At 31.0% G+C, this 14,920-nt stretch overlaps 1 protein-coding gene across 1 annotated transcript in view; it reads left to right on the forward strand.

Annotated features, from left to right (window-relative positions):
* Positions 1-14,920, forward strand: part of LOC143236560 (uncharacterized) — a 64,637-nt gene that overhangs the window by 20,525 nt on the left and 29,192 nt on the right. Inside the window, exons 5-6 of the mRNA XM_076474863.1 lie at positions 11,245-11,367; positions 14,102-14,176. Coding sequence (XP_076330978.1) covers positions 11,245-11,367; positions 14,102-14,176 — 198 coding nt within the window. The remainder of the gene's footprint in view (positions 1-11,244; positions 11,368-14,101; positions 14,177-14,920) is intronic.

Raw genomic sequence — 14,920 nt, forward strand, 5'->3', positions numbered from 1 at the left:
ATATTGTTAATACTTTATTAATGACATTACAAAAAAAACGTTATTGAAAGAATTTGAACAGCTTAATTTTGAAGGTGTTTCCTTTTTTGTAAACTGGTATAATAACATTAGAAATTGTAGTGATTGACAAAAACTATGGCTCAAAACTCAGCTTGAAGTTTACACCACTGTGTGTCAGTTGTGTATGTTTGGGTTTATACAACATAATTACTGTCAGTTGTGTATGTTTGGGTTTATACAACATAAAGTAATTATTGTCAGTTGTGTATGTTTGGGTTTATACAACATAAAGTAATTATTGTCAGTTGTGTATGTTCGGGTTTATACAACATAAAGTAATTATATTTTTATATTTTCTTTTAGTTATTCATTAGTTATTAGATGTTTAATTCCTCAAACTTTTTGAAACCGTTTGATATATGTGTATAAAGATGTGAACGTGTTAAATTATATGCAGTTTTTGTTGAAGTTATCATGTCTATACAATTACTTTTACTAATATAATATATAGTCTATGTGTGTTTTATACTTCTATAATAGTATTAATATACAAATCTTCTTTGGTGATTGTGAGCGTGGAACTTTGTTTAGTTAACTCATTTTGGTTCATGTTTTAATACAAGTGTAAGTGAATGTTCAGCTCTTCAGTTTGGTTCGTGTTTTGATACAAGTGTAGGTGAATGTTAAACTATTCAGTTTCGTTCATGTTTTAATACAAGTGTAGGTGAATGTTAAGCTATTCAGTTTGGTTCATGTTTTAATACAAGTGTTGGTGAATGTTCAGCTATTCAGTTTGGTTTCTGTTTTAATACAAGTGTTGGTGAATGTTAAGCTATTCAGTTTGGTTCGTGTTTTAATACAAGTGTAGGTGAATGTTAAGCTGTTCAGTTTGGTTCATGTTTTAATACAAGTGTTGGTGAATGTTAAGCTATTCAGTTTGGTTGGTGTTTTAATACAAGTGTAGGTGAATGTTCAGCTATTCAGTTTGGTTCATGTTTTAATACAAGTGTTGGTGAATGTTAAGCTATTCAGTTTGGTTCATGTATTAATACAAGTGGAGGTGAATGTTAAGCTATTCGTTTTGGTTCATGTTTTAATACAAGTGTAGGTGAATGTTAAGCTATTCATTTTGGTTCGTGTTTTAACACAAGTGTTGGTGAATGTTAAGCTATTCATTTTGGTTCATGTTTTAACACAAGTGTTGGTGAATGTTCAGCTATTCATTTTGGTTCGTGTTTTAATACAAGTGTTGGTGAATGTTAAACTATTCAGTTTGGTTCATGTATTAATACAAGTGTTGGTGAATGTTAAACTATTCAGTTTAGTTCATGTATTAATACAAGTGTTGGTGAATGTTAAGCTGTTCAGTTTGGTTCATGTTTTAATACAAGTGTTGGTGAATGTTAAGCTATTCAGTTTGGTTCATGTATTAATACAAGTGTTGGTGAATGTTAAGCTGTTCAGTTTGGTTCATGTTTTAATACAAGTGTTGGTGAATGTTAAGCTATTCAGTTTGGTTCATGTATTAATACAAGTGTTGGTGAATGTTAAGCTATTCGTTTTGGTTCATGTTTTAATACAAGTGTAGGTGAATGTTAAGCTATTCAGTTTGGTTCATGTTTTAATACAAGTGTTGGTGAATGTTAAACTATTCAGTTTGGTTCATGTTTTAATACAAGTGTTGGTGAATGTTAAGCTATTCAGTTTGGTTCATGTATTAATACAAGTGTAGGTGAATGTTAAGCTATTCGTTTTGGTTCATGTTTTAATACAAGTGTAGGTGAATGTTAAGCTATTCATTTTGGTTCGTGTTTTAACACAAGTGTTGGTGAATGTTAAGCTATTCATTTTGGTTCATGTTTTAACACAAGTGTTGGTGAATGTTCAGCTATTCATTTTGGTTCGTGTTTTAATACAAGTGTTGGTGAATGTTAAACTATTCAGTTTGGTTCATGTATTAATACAAGTGTTGGTGAATGTTAAACTATTCAGTTTAGTTCATGTATTAATACAAGTGTTGGTGAATGTTAAGCTGTTCAGTTTGGTTCATGTTTTAATACAAGTGTTGGTGAATGTTAAGCTATTCAGTTTGGTTCATGTATTAATACAAGTGTTGGTGAATGTTAAGCTATTCGTTTTGGTTCATGTTTTAATACAAGTGTAGGTGAATGTTAAGCTATTCAGTTTGGTTCATGTTTTAATACAAGTGTAGGTGAATGTTAAGCTGTTCATTTTGGTTCATGTTTTAATACAAGTGTTGGTGAATGTTAAGCTATTCATTTTGGTTCGTGTTTTAATACAAGTATTGGTGAATGTTAAGCTATTCAGTTTGGTTCATGTATTAATACAAGTGTTGGTGAATGTTAAGCTATTCAGTTTGGTTGGTGTTTTAATACAAGTGTTGGTGAATGTTAAACTATTCAGTTTAGTTCATGTATTAATACAAGTGTTGGTGAATGTTAAGCTGTTCAGTTTGGTTCATGTATTAATACAAGTGTTGGTGAATGTTAAGCTATTCATTTTGGTTCGTGTTTTAACACAAGTGTTGGTGAATGTTAAGCTATTCATTTTGGTTCATGTTTTAACACAAGTGTTGGTGAATGTTCAGCTATTCATTTTGGTTTGTGTTTTAATACAAGTGTTGGTGAATGTTAAGCTATTCAGTTTGGTTCGTGTTTTAATACAAGTGTTGGTGAATGTTAAGCTGTTCATTTTGGTTCGTGTTTTAATACAAGTGTAGGTGAATGTTAAGCTATTCAGTTTGGTTTGTGTTTTAATACAAGTGTAGGTGAATGTTAAGCTGTTCAGTTTGGTTTATGTATTAATACAAGTGTTGGTGAATGTTAAGCTATTCAGTTTGGTTCATGTTTTAATACAAGTGTTGGTGAATGTTCAGCTATTCAGTTTGGTTCATGTTTTAATACAAGTGTTGGTGAATGTTAAGCTGTTCAGTTTGGTTCATGTTTTAATACAAGTGTTGGTGAATATTAAGCTATTCAGTTTGGTTCATGTATTAATACAAGTGTTGGTGAATGTTAAGCTATTGAATTTGGTTCATGTTTTAATACAAGTGTAGGTGAATGTTAAGCTATTCGTTTTGGTTCATGTTTTAATACAAGTGTAGGTGAATGTTAAGCTATTCAGTTTGGTTCATGTTTTAATACAAGTGTAGGTGAATGTTAAGCTATTCATTTTGGTTCGTGTTTTAACACAAGTGTTGGTGAATGTTAAGCTATTCATTTTGGTTCATGTTTTAACACAAGTGTTGGTGAATGTTCAGCTATTCATTTTGGTTCATGTATTAATACAAGTGTTGGTGAATGTTAAGCTGTTCAGTTTGGTTCATGTTTTAATACAAGTGTTGGTGAATGTTAAGCTATTCAGTTTGGTTCATGTATTAATACAAGTGTTGGTGAATGTTAAGCTATTCGTTTTGGTTCATGTTTTAATACAAGTGTAGGTGAATGTTAAGCTATTCAGTTTGGTTCATGTTTTAATACAAGTGTAGGTGAATGTTAAGCTATTCATTTTGGTTCATGTTTTAACACAAGTGTTGGTGAATGTTAAGCTGTTCATTTTGGTTTGTGTTTTAATACAAGTGTAGGTGAATGTTAAGCTATTCAGTTTGGTTTGTGTTTTAATACAAGTGTTGATGAATGTTAAGCTGTTCATTTTGGTTCATGTTTTAATACAAGTGTTGGTGAATGTTAAGCTATTCATTTTGGTTCGTGTTTTAATACAAGTATTGGTGAATGTTAAGCTATTCAGTTTGGTTCATGTATTAATACAAGTGTTGGTGAATGTTAAACTATTCAGTTTAGTTCATGTATTAATACAAGTGTTGGTGAATATTAAGCTGTTCAGTTTGGTTCATGTTTTAATACAAGTGTTGGTGAATGTTAAGCTATTCAGTTTGGTTCATGTTTTAATACAAGTGTAGGTGAATGTTAAGCTATTCGTTTTGGTTCATGTTTTAATACAAGTGTAGGTGAATGTTAAGCTATTCAGTTTGGTTCATGTTTTAATACAAATGTAGGTGAATGTTAAGCTATTCATTTTGGTTCGTGTTTTAACACAAGTGTTGGTGAATGTTAAGCTATTCATTTTGGTTCATGTTTTAACACAAGTGTTGGTGAATGTTCAGCTATTCATTTTGGTTTGTGTTTTAATACAAGTGTTGGTGAATGTTAAGCTATTCAGTTTGGTTCGTGTTTTAATACAAGTGTTGGTGAATGTTAAGCTGTTCATTTTGGTTCGTGTTTTAATACAAGTGTAGGTGAATGTTAAGCTATTCAGTTTGGTTTGTGTTTTAATACAAGTTTAGGTGAATGTTAAGCTGTTCAGTTTGGTTTATGTATTAATACAAGTGTTGGTGAATGTTAAGCTATTCAGTTTGGTTCATGTTTTAATACAAGTGTTGGTGAATGTTCAGCTATTCATTTTGGTTCGTGTTTTAATACAAGTGTTGGTGAATGTTAAACTATTCAGTTTGGTTCATGTATTAATACAAGTGTTGGTGAATGTTAAACTATTCAGTTTAGTTCATGTATTAATACAAGTGTTGGTGAATGTTAAGCTGTTCAGTTTGGTTCATGTTTTAATACAAGTGTTGGTGAATGTTAAGCTATTCAGTTTGGTTCATGTATTAATACAAGTGTTGGTGAATGTTAAGCTATTCGTTTTGGTTCATGTTTTAATACAAGTGTAGGTGAATGTTAAGCTATTCAGTTTGGTTCATGTTTTAATACAAGTGTAGGTGAATGTTAAGCTGTTCATTTTGGTTCATGTTTTAATACAAGTGTTGGTGAATGTTAAGCTATTCATTTTGGTTCGTGTTTTAATACAAGTATTGGTGAATGTTAAGCTATTCAGTTTGGTTCATGTATTAATACAAGTGTTGGTGAATGTTAAGCTATTCAGTTTGGTTGGTGTTTTAATACAAGTGTTGGTGAATGTTAAACTATTCAGTTTAGTTCATGTATTAATACAAGTGTTGGTGAATGTTAAGCTGTTCAGTTTGGTTCATGTTTTAATACAAGTGTTGGTGAATGTTAAGCTATTCAGTTTGGTTCATGTATTAATACAAGTGTTGGTGAATGTTAAGCTATTCGTTTTGGTTCATGTTTTAATACAAGTGTAGGTGAATGTTAAGCTATTCAGTTTGGTTCATGTTTTAATACAAGTGTAGGTGAATGTTAAGCTGTTCATTTTGGTTCATGTTTTAATACAAGTGTTGGTGAATGTTAAGCTATTCATTTTGGTTCGTGTTTTAATACAAGTATTGGTGAATGTTAAGCTATTCAGTTTGGTTCATGTATTAATACAAGTGTTGGTGAATGTTAAGCTATTCAGTTTGGTTGGTGTTTTAATACAAGTGTTGGTGAATGTTAAACTATTCAGTTTAGTTCATGTATTAATACAAGTGTTGGTGAATGTTAAGCTGTTCAGTTTGGTTCATGTATTAATACAAGTGTTGGTGAATGTTAAGCTATTCATTTTGGTTCGTGTTTTAACACAAGTGTTGGTGAATGTTAAGCTATTCATTTTGGTTCATGTTTTAACACAAGTGTTGGTGAATGTTCAGCTATTCATTTTGGTTTGTGTTTTAATACAAGTGTTGGTGAATGTTAAGCTATTCAGTTTGGTTCGTGTTTTAATACAAGTGTTGGTGAATGTTAAGCTGTTCATTTTGGTTCGTGTTTTAATACAAGTGTAGGTGAATGTTAAGCTATTCAGTTTGGTTTGTGTTTTAATACAAGTGTAGGTGAATGTTAAGCTGTTCAGTTTGGTTTATGTATTAATACAAGTGTTGGTGAATGTTAAGCTATTCAGTTTGGTTCATGTTTTAATACAAGTGTTGGTGAATGTTCAGCTATTCAGTTTGGTTCATGTTTTAATACAAGTGTTGGTGAATGTTAAGCTGTTCAGTTTGGTTCATGTTTTAATACAAGTGTTGGTGAATATTAAGCTATTCAGTTTGGTTCATGTATTAATACAAGTGTTGGTGAATGTTGCTATTGAATTTGGTTCATGTTTTAATACAAGTGTAGGTGAATGTTAAGCTATTCGTTTTGGTTCATGTTTTAATACAAGTGTAGGTGAATGTTAAGCTATTCAGTTTGGTTCATGTTTTAATACAAGTGTAGGTGAATGTTAAGCTATTCATTTTGGTTCGTGTTTTAACACAAGTGTTGGTGAATGTTAAGCTATTCATTTTGGTTCATGTTTTAACACAAGTGTTGGTGAATGTTCAGCTATTCATTTTGGTTCATGTATTAATACAAGTGTTGGTGAATGTTAAGCTGTTCAGTTTGGTTCATGTTTTAATACAAATGTTGGTGAATGTTAAGCTATTCAGTTTGGTTCATGTATTAATACAAGTGTTGGTGAATGTTAAGCTATTCGTTTTGGTTCATGTTTTAATACAAGTGTAGGTGAATGTTAAGCTATTCAGTTTGGTTCATGTTTTAATACAAGTGTAGGTGAATGTTAAGCTATTCATTTTGGTTCATGTTTTAACACAAGTGTTGGTGAATGTTAAGCTGTTCATTTTGGTTTGTGTTTTAATACAAGTGTAGGTGAATGTTAAGCTATTCAGTTTGGTTTGTGTTTTAATACAAGTGTTGATGAATGTTAAGCTGTTCATTTTGGTTCATGTTTTAATACAAGTGTTGGTGAATGTTAAGCTATTCATTTTGGTTCGTGTTTTAATACAAGTATTGGTGAATGTTAAGCTATTCAGTTTGGTTCATGTATTAATACAAGTGTTGGTGAATGTTAAACTATTCAGTTTAGTTCATGTATTAATACAAGTGTTGGTGAATATTAAGCTGTTCAGTTTGGTTCATGTTTTAATACAAGTGTTGGTGAATGTTAAGCTATTCAGTTTGGTTCATGTTTTAATACAAGTGTAGGTGAATGTTAAGCTATTCGTTTTGGTTCATGTTTTAATACAAGTGTAGGTGAATGTTAAGCTATTCAGTTTGGTTCATGTTTTAATACAAATGTAGGTGAATGTTAAGCTATTCAGTTTGGTTCATGTTTTAATACAAGTGTAGGTGAATGTTAAGCTATTCATTTTGGTTCATGTTTTAATACAAGTGTTGGTGAATGTTAAGCTATTCATTTTGGTTCGTGTTTTAATACAAGTATTGGTGAATGTTAAGCTATTCAGTTTGGTTCATGTATTAATACAAGTGTTGGTGAATGTTAAGCTATTCAGTTTGGTTGGTGTTTTAATACAAGTGTTGGTGAATGTTAAACTATTCAGTTTAGTTCATGTATTAATACAAGTGTTGGTGAATGTTAAGCTGTTCAGTTTGGTTCATGTTTTAATACAAGTGTTGGTGAATGTTAAGCTATTCAGTTTGGTTCATGTATTAATACAAATGTAGGTGAATGTTAAGCTATTCATTTTGGTTCGTGTTTTAACACAAGTGTTGGTGAATGTTAAGCTATTCATTTTGGTTCATGTTTTAATACAAGTGTTGGTGAATGTTAAGCTGTTCAGTTTGGTTCATGTTTTAATACAAGTGTTGGTGAATGTTAAGCTATTCAGTTTGGTTCATGTATTAATACAAGTGTTGGTGAATGTTAAGCTATTCATTTTGGTTCGTGTTTTAACACAAGTGTTGGTGAATGTTAAGCTATTCATTTTGGTTCATGTTTTAACACAAGTGTTGGTGAATGTTCAGCTATTCATTTTGGTTTGTGTTTTAATACAAGTGTTGGTGAATGTTAAGCTATTCAGTTTGGTTTGTGTTTTAATACAAGTGTAGGTGAATGTTAAGTTATTCAGTTTGGTTTGTGTTTTAATACAAGTGTTGATGAATGTTAAGCTGTTCATTTTGGTTCATGTTTTAATACAAGTGTTGGTGAATGTTAAGCTATTCGTTTTGGTTCATGTTTTAATACAAGTGTAGGTGAATGTTAAGCTATTCAGTTTGGTTCATGTTTTAATGCAAGTGTAGGTGAATGTTAAGCTATTCATTTTGGTTCGTGTTTTAACACAAGTGTTGGTGAATGTTAAGCTATTCATTTTGGTTCATGTTTTAACACAAGTGTTGGTGAATGTTCAGCTATTCATTTTGGTTTTTGTTTTAGTACAAGTGTTGGTGAATGTTAAGCTATTCAGTTTGGTTCGTGTTTTAATACAAGTGTTGGTGAATGTTAAGCTGTTCATTTTGGTTTGTGTTTTAATACAAGTGTAGGTGAATGTTAAGCTATTCAGTTTGGTTTGTGTTTTAATACAAGTGTAGGTGAATGTTAAGCTGTTCAGTTTGGTTTATGTATTAATATAAGTGTTGGTGAATGTTAAGCTATTCAGTTTGGTTGGTGTTTTAATACAAGTGTTGGTGAATGTTCAGCTATTCAGTTTGGTTCATGTTTTAATACAATGGTTGGTGAATGTTAAACTATTCAGTTTGGTTCATGTTTTAATACAAGTGTTGGTGAATGTTAAGCTATTCAGTTTGGTTCGTGTTTTAACACAAGTGTTGGTGAATGTTAAGCTATTCATTTTGGTTCATGTTTTAACACAAGTGTTGGTGAATGTTCAGCTATTCATTTTGGTTTGTGTTTTAATACAAGTGTTGGTGAATGTTAAGCTATTCAGTTTGGTTCGTGTTTTAATACAAGTGTTGGTGAATGTTAAGCTGTTCATTTTGGTTCGTGTTTTAATACAAGTGTTGGTGAATGTTCAGGTATACATTTTGGTTCGTGTTTTAATACAAGTGTTGGTGAATGTTAAGCTATTCAGTTTGGTTCGTGTTTTAATACAAGTGTTGGTGAATATTCAGCTATTCATTTTGGTTCGTGTTTTAATACAAGTGTTGGTGAATGTTAAGCTATTCAGTTTGGTTCATGTTTTAATACAAGTGTTGGTGAATGTTAAGCTATTCAGTTTGCTTCATGTTTTAATACAAGTGTAGGTGAATATTAAGCTATTTCAAAGAAGCTTTTGTAGCACTAATTGTAGTTAGGAAATAACTACTTTTATTATCACAGCATTAATGTACATACTATAAATGTATGTCTTATACAGCAGTAACTTGTATACCAGAGAATGCTAGGTTCAGCACAATATCAGAGTGGTAGTATAAATTCTATTAAATTCATTTTATTTATCAGACTACTTGTACTTAGTATTAGGTTGAGGAATAATTCGTGAGCATTTTTAAATAATTTCATTCAAGCATTACATGCAAGACTATACAATACTTCAATGTATGAACACATTACACCCAAAACATTTATTATGATACTTTATTTCATGTAATACCTAGGTATATAGTATGCATTGTTTTAAACGAAATTGCAAGAAATTAAATGCGAAAAGCAGATGGTGTCGAAAATGCTCGATTTTGTCCACTTGACATTCCATTTAATGAGCTGAAAATGAAAGCAAAAATTAAAGACATATGAAAACCAAACACACCATCTATTAGAGCAAAAAATTATCTACCAAATGACATGAAATATTTTGCAAAAGCGTTTCATTTATGAATATATTTTTTTAACTTGAAAAAACGCTCACGAATTATTCCTCAACCCAATAATAAAGTTGTCATTTGTATTACTTAAAAGTGTATTATTAAACTCAGTAGATTTTATATTAAGATGCATGAGCTATAAATGACCCCTGCATATCTATTATAAGAACCTTTAGCCCATTCATTACCATAACACTCATTTCAATGTCATGTAGTGTTTGTTTAATATTTTAAGTACTAGGGTTTCTCTCTTCTGTCATATATATTAAATATCAGAATATCTACCTCTTATGGAGTATGTTTTCTATCTGAAGTACCAGAATTTTTTTCTCCTATATTGTATGTGTGTGTGCAGGGTGCTTGGAAAGTCACTATGCAGTTTTGTCTGTTAATAAATATATAAGAGCACAGTGACTTTCCGAACACCCTGTATATATATATATAAAACTAAAGTACCAGATTTTATCTCTCCTTTATTTTATATGTATATCTCTCTCTATATATATATACATAAAACTGAAGTTCCAGAATTTCTTTCTCTTGTATTGTATACGTGAGTGTGTGTGTGTATATATATATAAAATCCAAAATACTAGTGTATATTTCATGTCTTAAATGCCATACATTTAGATATCATGTAGATTTTTAAGTTCTGATTTATTATATCCTAAACTGGGTTGAGGTCATGTTCTCTATTTTGCTGCAAACATAAATTTCTGTAGAGAGGTCCAGTTTTTGTAGTTATCTACTTTTTCAGTGGACAGTTGAATTCTATATTATTTTGTGTATAGAGAAGTTTGTCACATTTATCATGAAAACCTTTCATGTGTGATCTTTCTGATTGATCAGTTTCTGTCCCAACAGATAATGTATTATCTCTATTATTTATTATGTAAGACCACCTGTAAGTACATGTTTTAAAATTGTCCTTTTGTTTAAATACCTTTTTCATCTTGCACAACATTTCAGTTGTCCATCATATTGATGTTTAATTATGTATAACTCTACCCTGTTCAGTACCTTTATTTTAAGTACATCTTCCATACATCAATCTGATGTTGGTTATTATTTCTGTGAAGGATGCCCACCTTAACAATAAAGTGAGCATTCTTTGGTGTGTTAGTCACATCTATGTACTGGTTCAACATAGTTCATTTGTTGGATGGTAATTCATTATAACATGAATGTCCTCTTATCCTTAATAGTTAAAAACAATTTTTGGCACAATAAAAGATAAAATCTTTGATAGTTTTCATCATAAGGACTCGTAATAGGGTTTCTCTTCATTCAGTTAATGTGAGAATTTTCATCTTTTGAAGAGGGTATCTGTCAAAGTAAGGTGGATCTTCTTCTGCACACCTACCACTTGTTTCCTGTGTATAATAGTTTTGAACATTCTTTTCCTGGTAGTAAAATGTGTTTGTGGTTTAAGTAGTAATGCTGCATAATACTAATTTTAACTCTTAATGTAACATGAGCTACCTGGTGATTCAATAATAAGGTAAAGGCTTACAGGACCTAAAGTCAGGTTTTGGCACAGTACAAATAGTCCACTGTGTAGCTCAACAACAAATGAACAAATCTTTGATTTGAGGATTGTGATTTTTTTAACCTTCCTAAGTCTTTGTTTCTCTGAATGCGTGTGTTGTTTGCAGAAATTATGTTCATATGCTGTGCTATTACCTTTTGATTAATTCTGATTTCAGTTTTTTTTTTCAGTTTAATAGATGAAAGTTGTTCTATTCAATCTTAGGATAATCGATCTCTGATTACAATTCAACACTCTTTACATTTGCTTCAAGGATGTGTTGAGAAACTGGAACAAAAGGTTGTACATCTACAAACAGATGATTCTGTTCATGACAAGTACTTGCAGGTATGACCATTTCCACATAGTGTAAAGGGTAATAGAAGCTATTCTGGAATGATCACGTGAAATTAAAAAACTACTGTCTCAAAACAAAGTTTTGTGTTCCGTGTAGATGACTTGGAGAAATCAAATTATTTTATACCAATCACATGACCAACGTTTTTGTGTACTTTAATTGAGACTGTTGAAGTAGTGATACATTTTGTTGTGTCAAAACCCTGTTATAAGGTGAAATCATTGGTAGGATAAATATCTGATATTTATATTAATTACTGTTCTTCCATGTTGATTTTTAATAAATATGTACATAGCAATAATTGCATGAAACTACTTATGTTATTTCTAAGTTGAATACATGTATATGTTACCATGAGAAAATCAACTTCCTTTAAAATCAGTAGCAAGATAAGAAAAACATATAAAAACAACTTTTATTACTATTAATACACTGTACAGTATTAACAACTTTGACTTTTAAAATGCTTTAACATGTGATGTCCTACCAACACAATTGTGGCCAACAGAAAAGAAATTACTATACACAATTTATTTACATATTATGTAAATAAATTGTGTATATTTTAAACATGCTGTGTCATTGTAAGGTATATTAATACTTGAAATAATTGGTATTTGATGAAATTTTATAATTACAATACTGAGAACAATAAGGATGTTTGTAAGTTGTGAAACATACGAGTGTCTTTGTTCTCTCCAATTTTATGATTAAATGTTTCAGTACTCTGTATATCTTAACACCAAAATGTGGAATCAAAGAAAGCCAGTGTGTTTTCTAACACTACCTCTGACCATTTTAACACAGACATGTCGGATCAAAGTGAGCCAGGATGTTCTCTGAGAGTTTGGTTATGAAAGACAATTCAAGATGTAAATTTGTATACTAATACATTAGTTTTTAAAGTGTCAGGATTCAGCTATACTCTCAGGTGCTTTTATAGCAGCACTAAACCCCTGCAATAGACCAATGTTATATTGAACCTACACTAGCTCAGTGACCCTGCCATAGACTAACATTATATTGAATCTACACCAGCTTTGTGACTCTGCTATAGATTAACGTTATATTGATCCTACACTAGCTTTGTGATCCTGCCATAAACCAATGTTATATTGAACCTACAGCAGCTTTATTACCCTACCATAGACCAATGTTATATTGAATCTATGCCAGCTTTATAACACTGCTGTAGACCAATGTTATATTGAACCTATACCAGCTTTGTGATCCTGCCATAGACCAATGTTATATTGAATCTATGCCAGCTTTATAACACTTCTGTAGACCAATGTTATATTGAACCTATACCAGCTTTGTGATCCTGCCATAGACCAATGTTATATTGAACCTACATCAGCTTTGTGATCCTGCCATAGACCAATGTTATATTGAACCTACACCAGCTTTGTGATCCTGCCATAGACCAATGTTATATTGAACCTACACCAGCTTTGTAATCCTGCTATAGACCAATGTTATATTGAACCTATACCAGCTTTGCGATCCTGCCATAGACCAATGTTATATTGAACCTACATCAGCTTTGTGATCCTGCCATAGACAATGTCATATTGAACCTACACCAGCTTCGTGATCCTGCCATAGACCAATGTTATATTGAACCTACACCAGCTTTGTGATCCTGCCATAGACCAATGTTATATTGAACCTACACCAGCTTTGTGATCCTGCCATAGACCAATGTTATATTGAACCTACAGCAGCTTTATTACCCTGCCATAGACTAACATTATATTGAACCTATGCCAGCTTTATAACACTGCTGTAGACCAATGTTATATTGAACCTACACCAGCTTTGTGATCCTGCTATAGACCAATGTTATATTGAACCTACACCAGCTTTGTGATCCTGCCATAGACCAATGTTATATTGAACCTATACCAGCTTAGTGACTAATATTGCTTATACTGATGAAATATGAACTTTATGATCAATGTGTGTGTGCATATTAACCCTATATCAGCAATGTTACACTAACTATATCCTAATATTGTTACCAGTGTATGTTAATATATTATCTCTATAAACTAACATTGCAATCAGTATGTGTTGTTACCTTAATTCCAAACCAATATTATGACCAATATGTGTTAGTATATTATCTCTGTAGAGCAACATTGTCACCAATGTATATGTTTATATTATGACCAATATGTGTTAGTATATTATCTCTGTAGAGCAACATTGTCACCAAGGTATATGTTTATAAAATGTCTACAGAATGATATGTACAACTGAATAATACAAACGTAAAATTAGATAGTTTGTTGTTTTCTTGTTGTCAGTTTTGCTTACTACTGATTATATAATGTAACAGAAATATTTTCACTTTTAAATAAAAATGTGGTGATAATTGTCATAATATATTTTATTATTAATGACCATAAGAGATATTAGCCAATCAGTAATTGAACCCTCCTCAAACATTAGGTATTAATATGAAAACCCAAGATACAAATTATAAGTTCTGTTTGATGGATAATATATATTTCACAGCAGTTAACATCATAAGTTTGTTAAGTGTGTTAGATCATAATCCATATTTTAAATTTTAAATTATACAGACAATATCATACTAGTCAGTTGTAAAATCATCTTAGAAGTTGTTCTTTTCTTCAAATTTTACACACAGTTGAAATTTACACTGTCTTTGCATTTGTCTTGTAAGCTTACTACTCTGTGTAAATTGTATTTTAGGAGATTTGGTCATGTGTTCAAGATTTGCAAGAAACCAAAGCTGAAAAAGAAGACTATATAACTACTTTACAAAACGTATGCTGTATTTAGAAGTTCTGTAGACTATTTGTAACTACTTTACAAACTATATGTTGTGTTTTAGAAGTTTTCTGGACTATTTGAACTACTTTACAAAATATATGTTCTGTTTTACAAGTTCTGTTAACTGTTAATAACTACTTTACAAGATGTATGCTGTATTTAGAAGTTCTGTTAACTGTTAATAACTACTTTACAAGATGTATGCTGTATTTAGAAGTTCTGTTAACTGCTAATAACTACTTTACAAGATGTATGCTGTATTTAGAAGTTCTGTGCATTATTTACAAGTACTTTTTAAGATACATATTTTATAAATTTTAATGACTATTTAAAACTACAGTGGTACCTTGGTTCTCGAACTTAATCTGTTCCAGAAGGCTGTTCGAAAACCGATTTATTCAAAAACTGAATCAATTTTTCCCATAAGAAATACTGTAAATTAAATTAATCTGTTACAGATCTCCAAAAATTATGCATTATGAAGCATTTTAAGTAAAAATATTGCTTATTTATACCTGTATAATAATACTTACATGCATAAAGTCAACCACAAAAACTATAAACACATTAAAGAAACAATAAATGAAAATTTAACTGCACTTTACCTGTGCTGAGGAGAGCTGATGGCGTAAGTGAAAGGTGGTGAGGAACGTGGAGAGTAGGAGGGTTATTATTGTATGTAAGGGGAGTCACCTTCCATAGAAATGTCAGGTAACTCTCCTTCTGGGGTTCTTTCTC

Source organism: Tachypleus tridentatus, chromosome 13 (assembly GCF_004210375.1).
Source record: "Tachypleus tridentatus isolate NWPU-2018 chromosome 13, ASM421037v1, whole genome shotgun sequence".
Taxonomy (NCBI): Eukaryota; Metazoa; Arthropoda; class Merostomata; order Xiphosura; family Limulidae; genus Tachypleus; species Tachypleus tridentatus.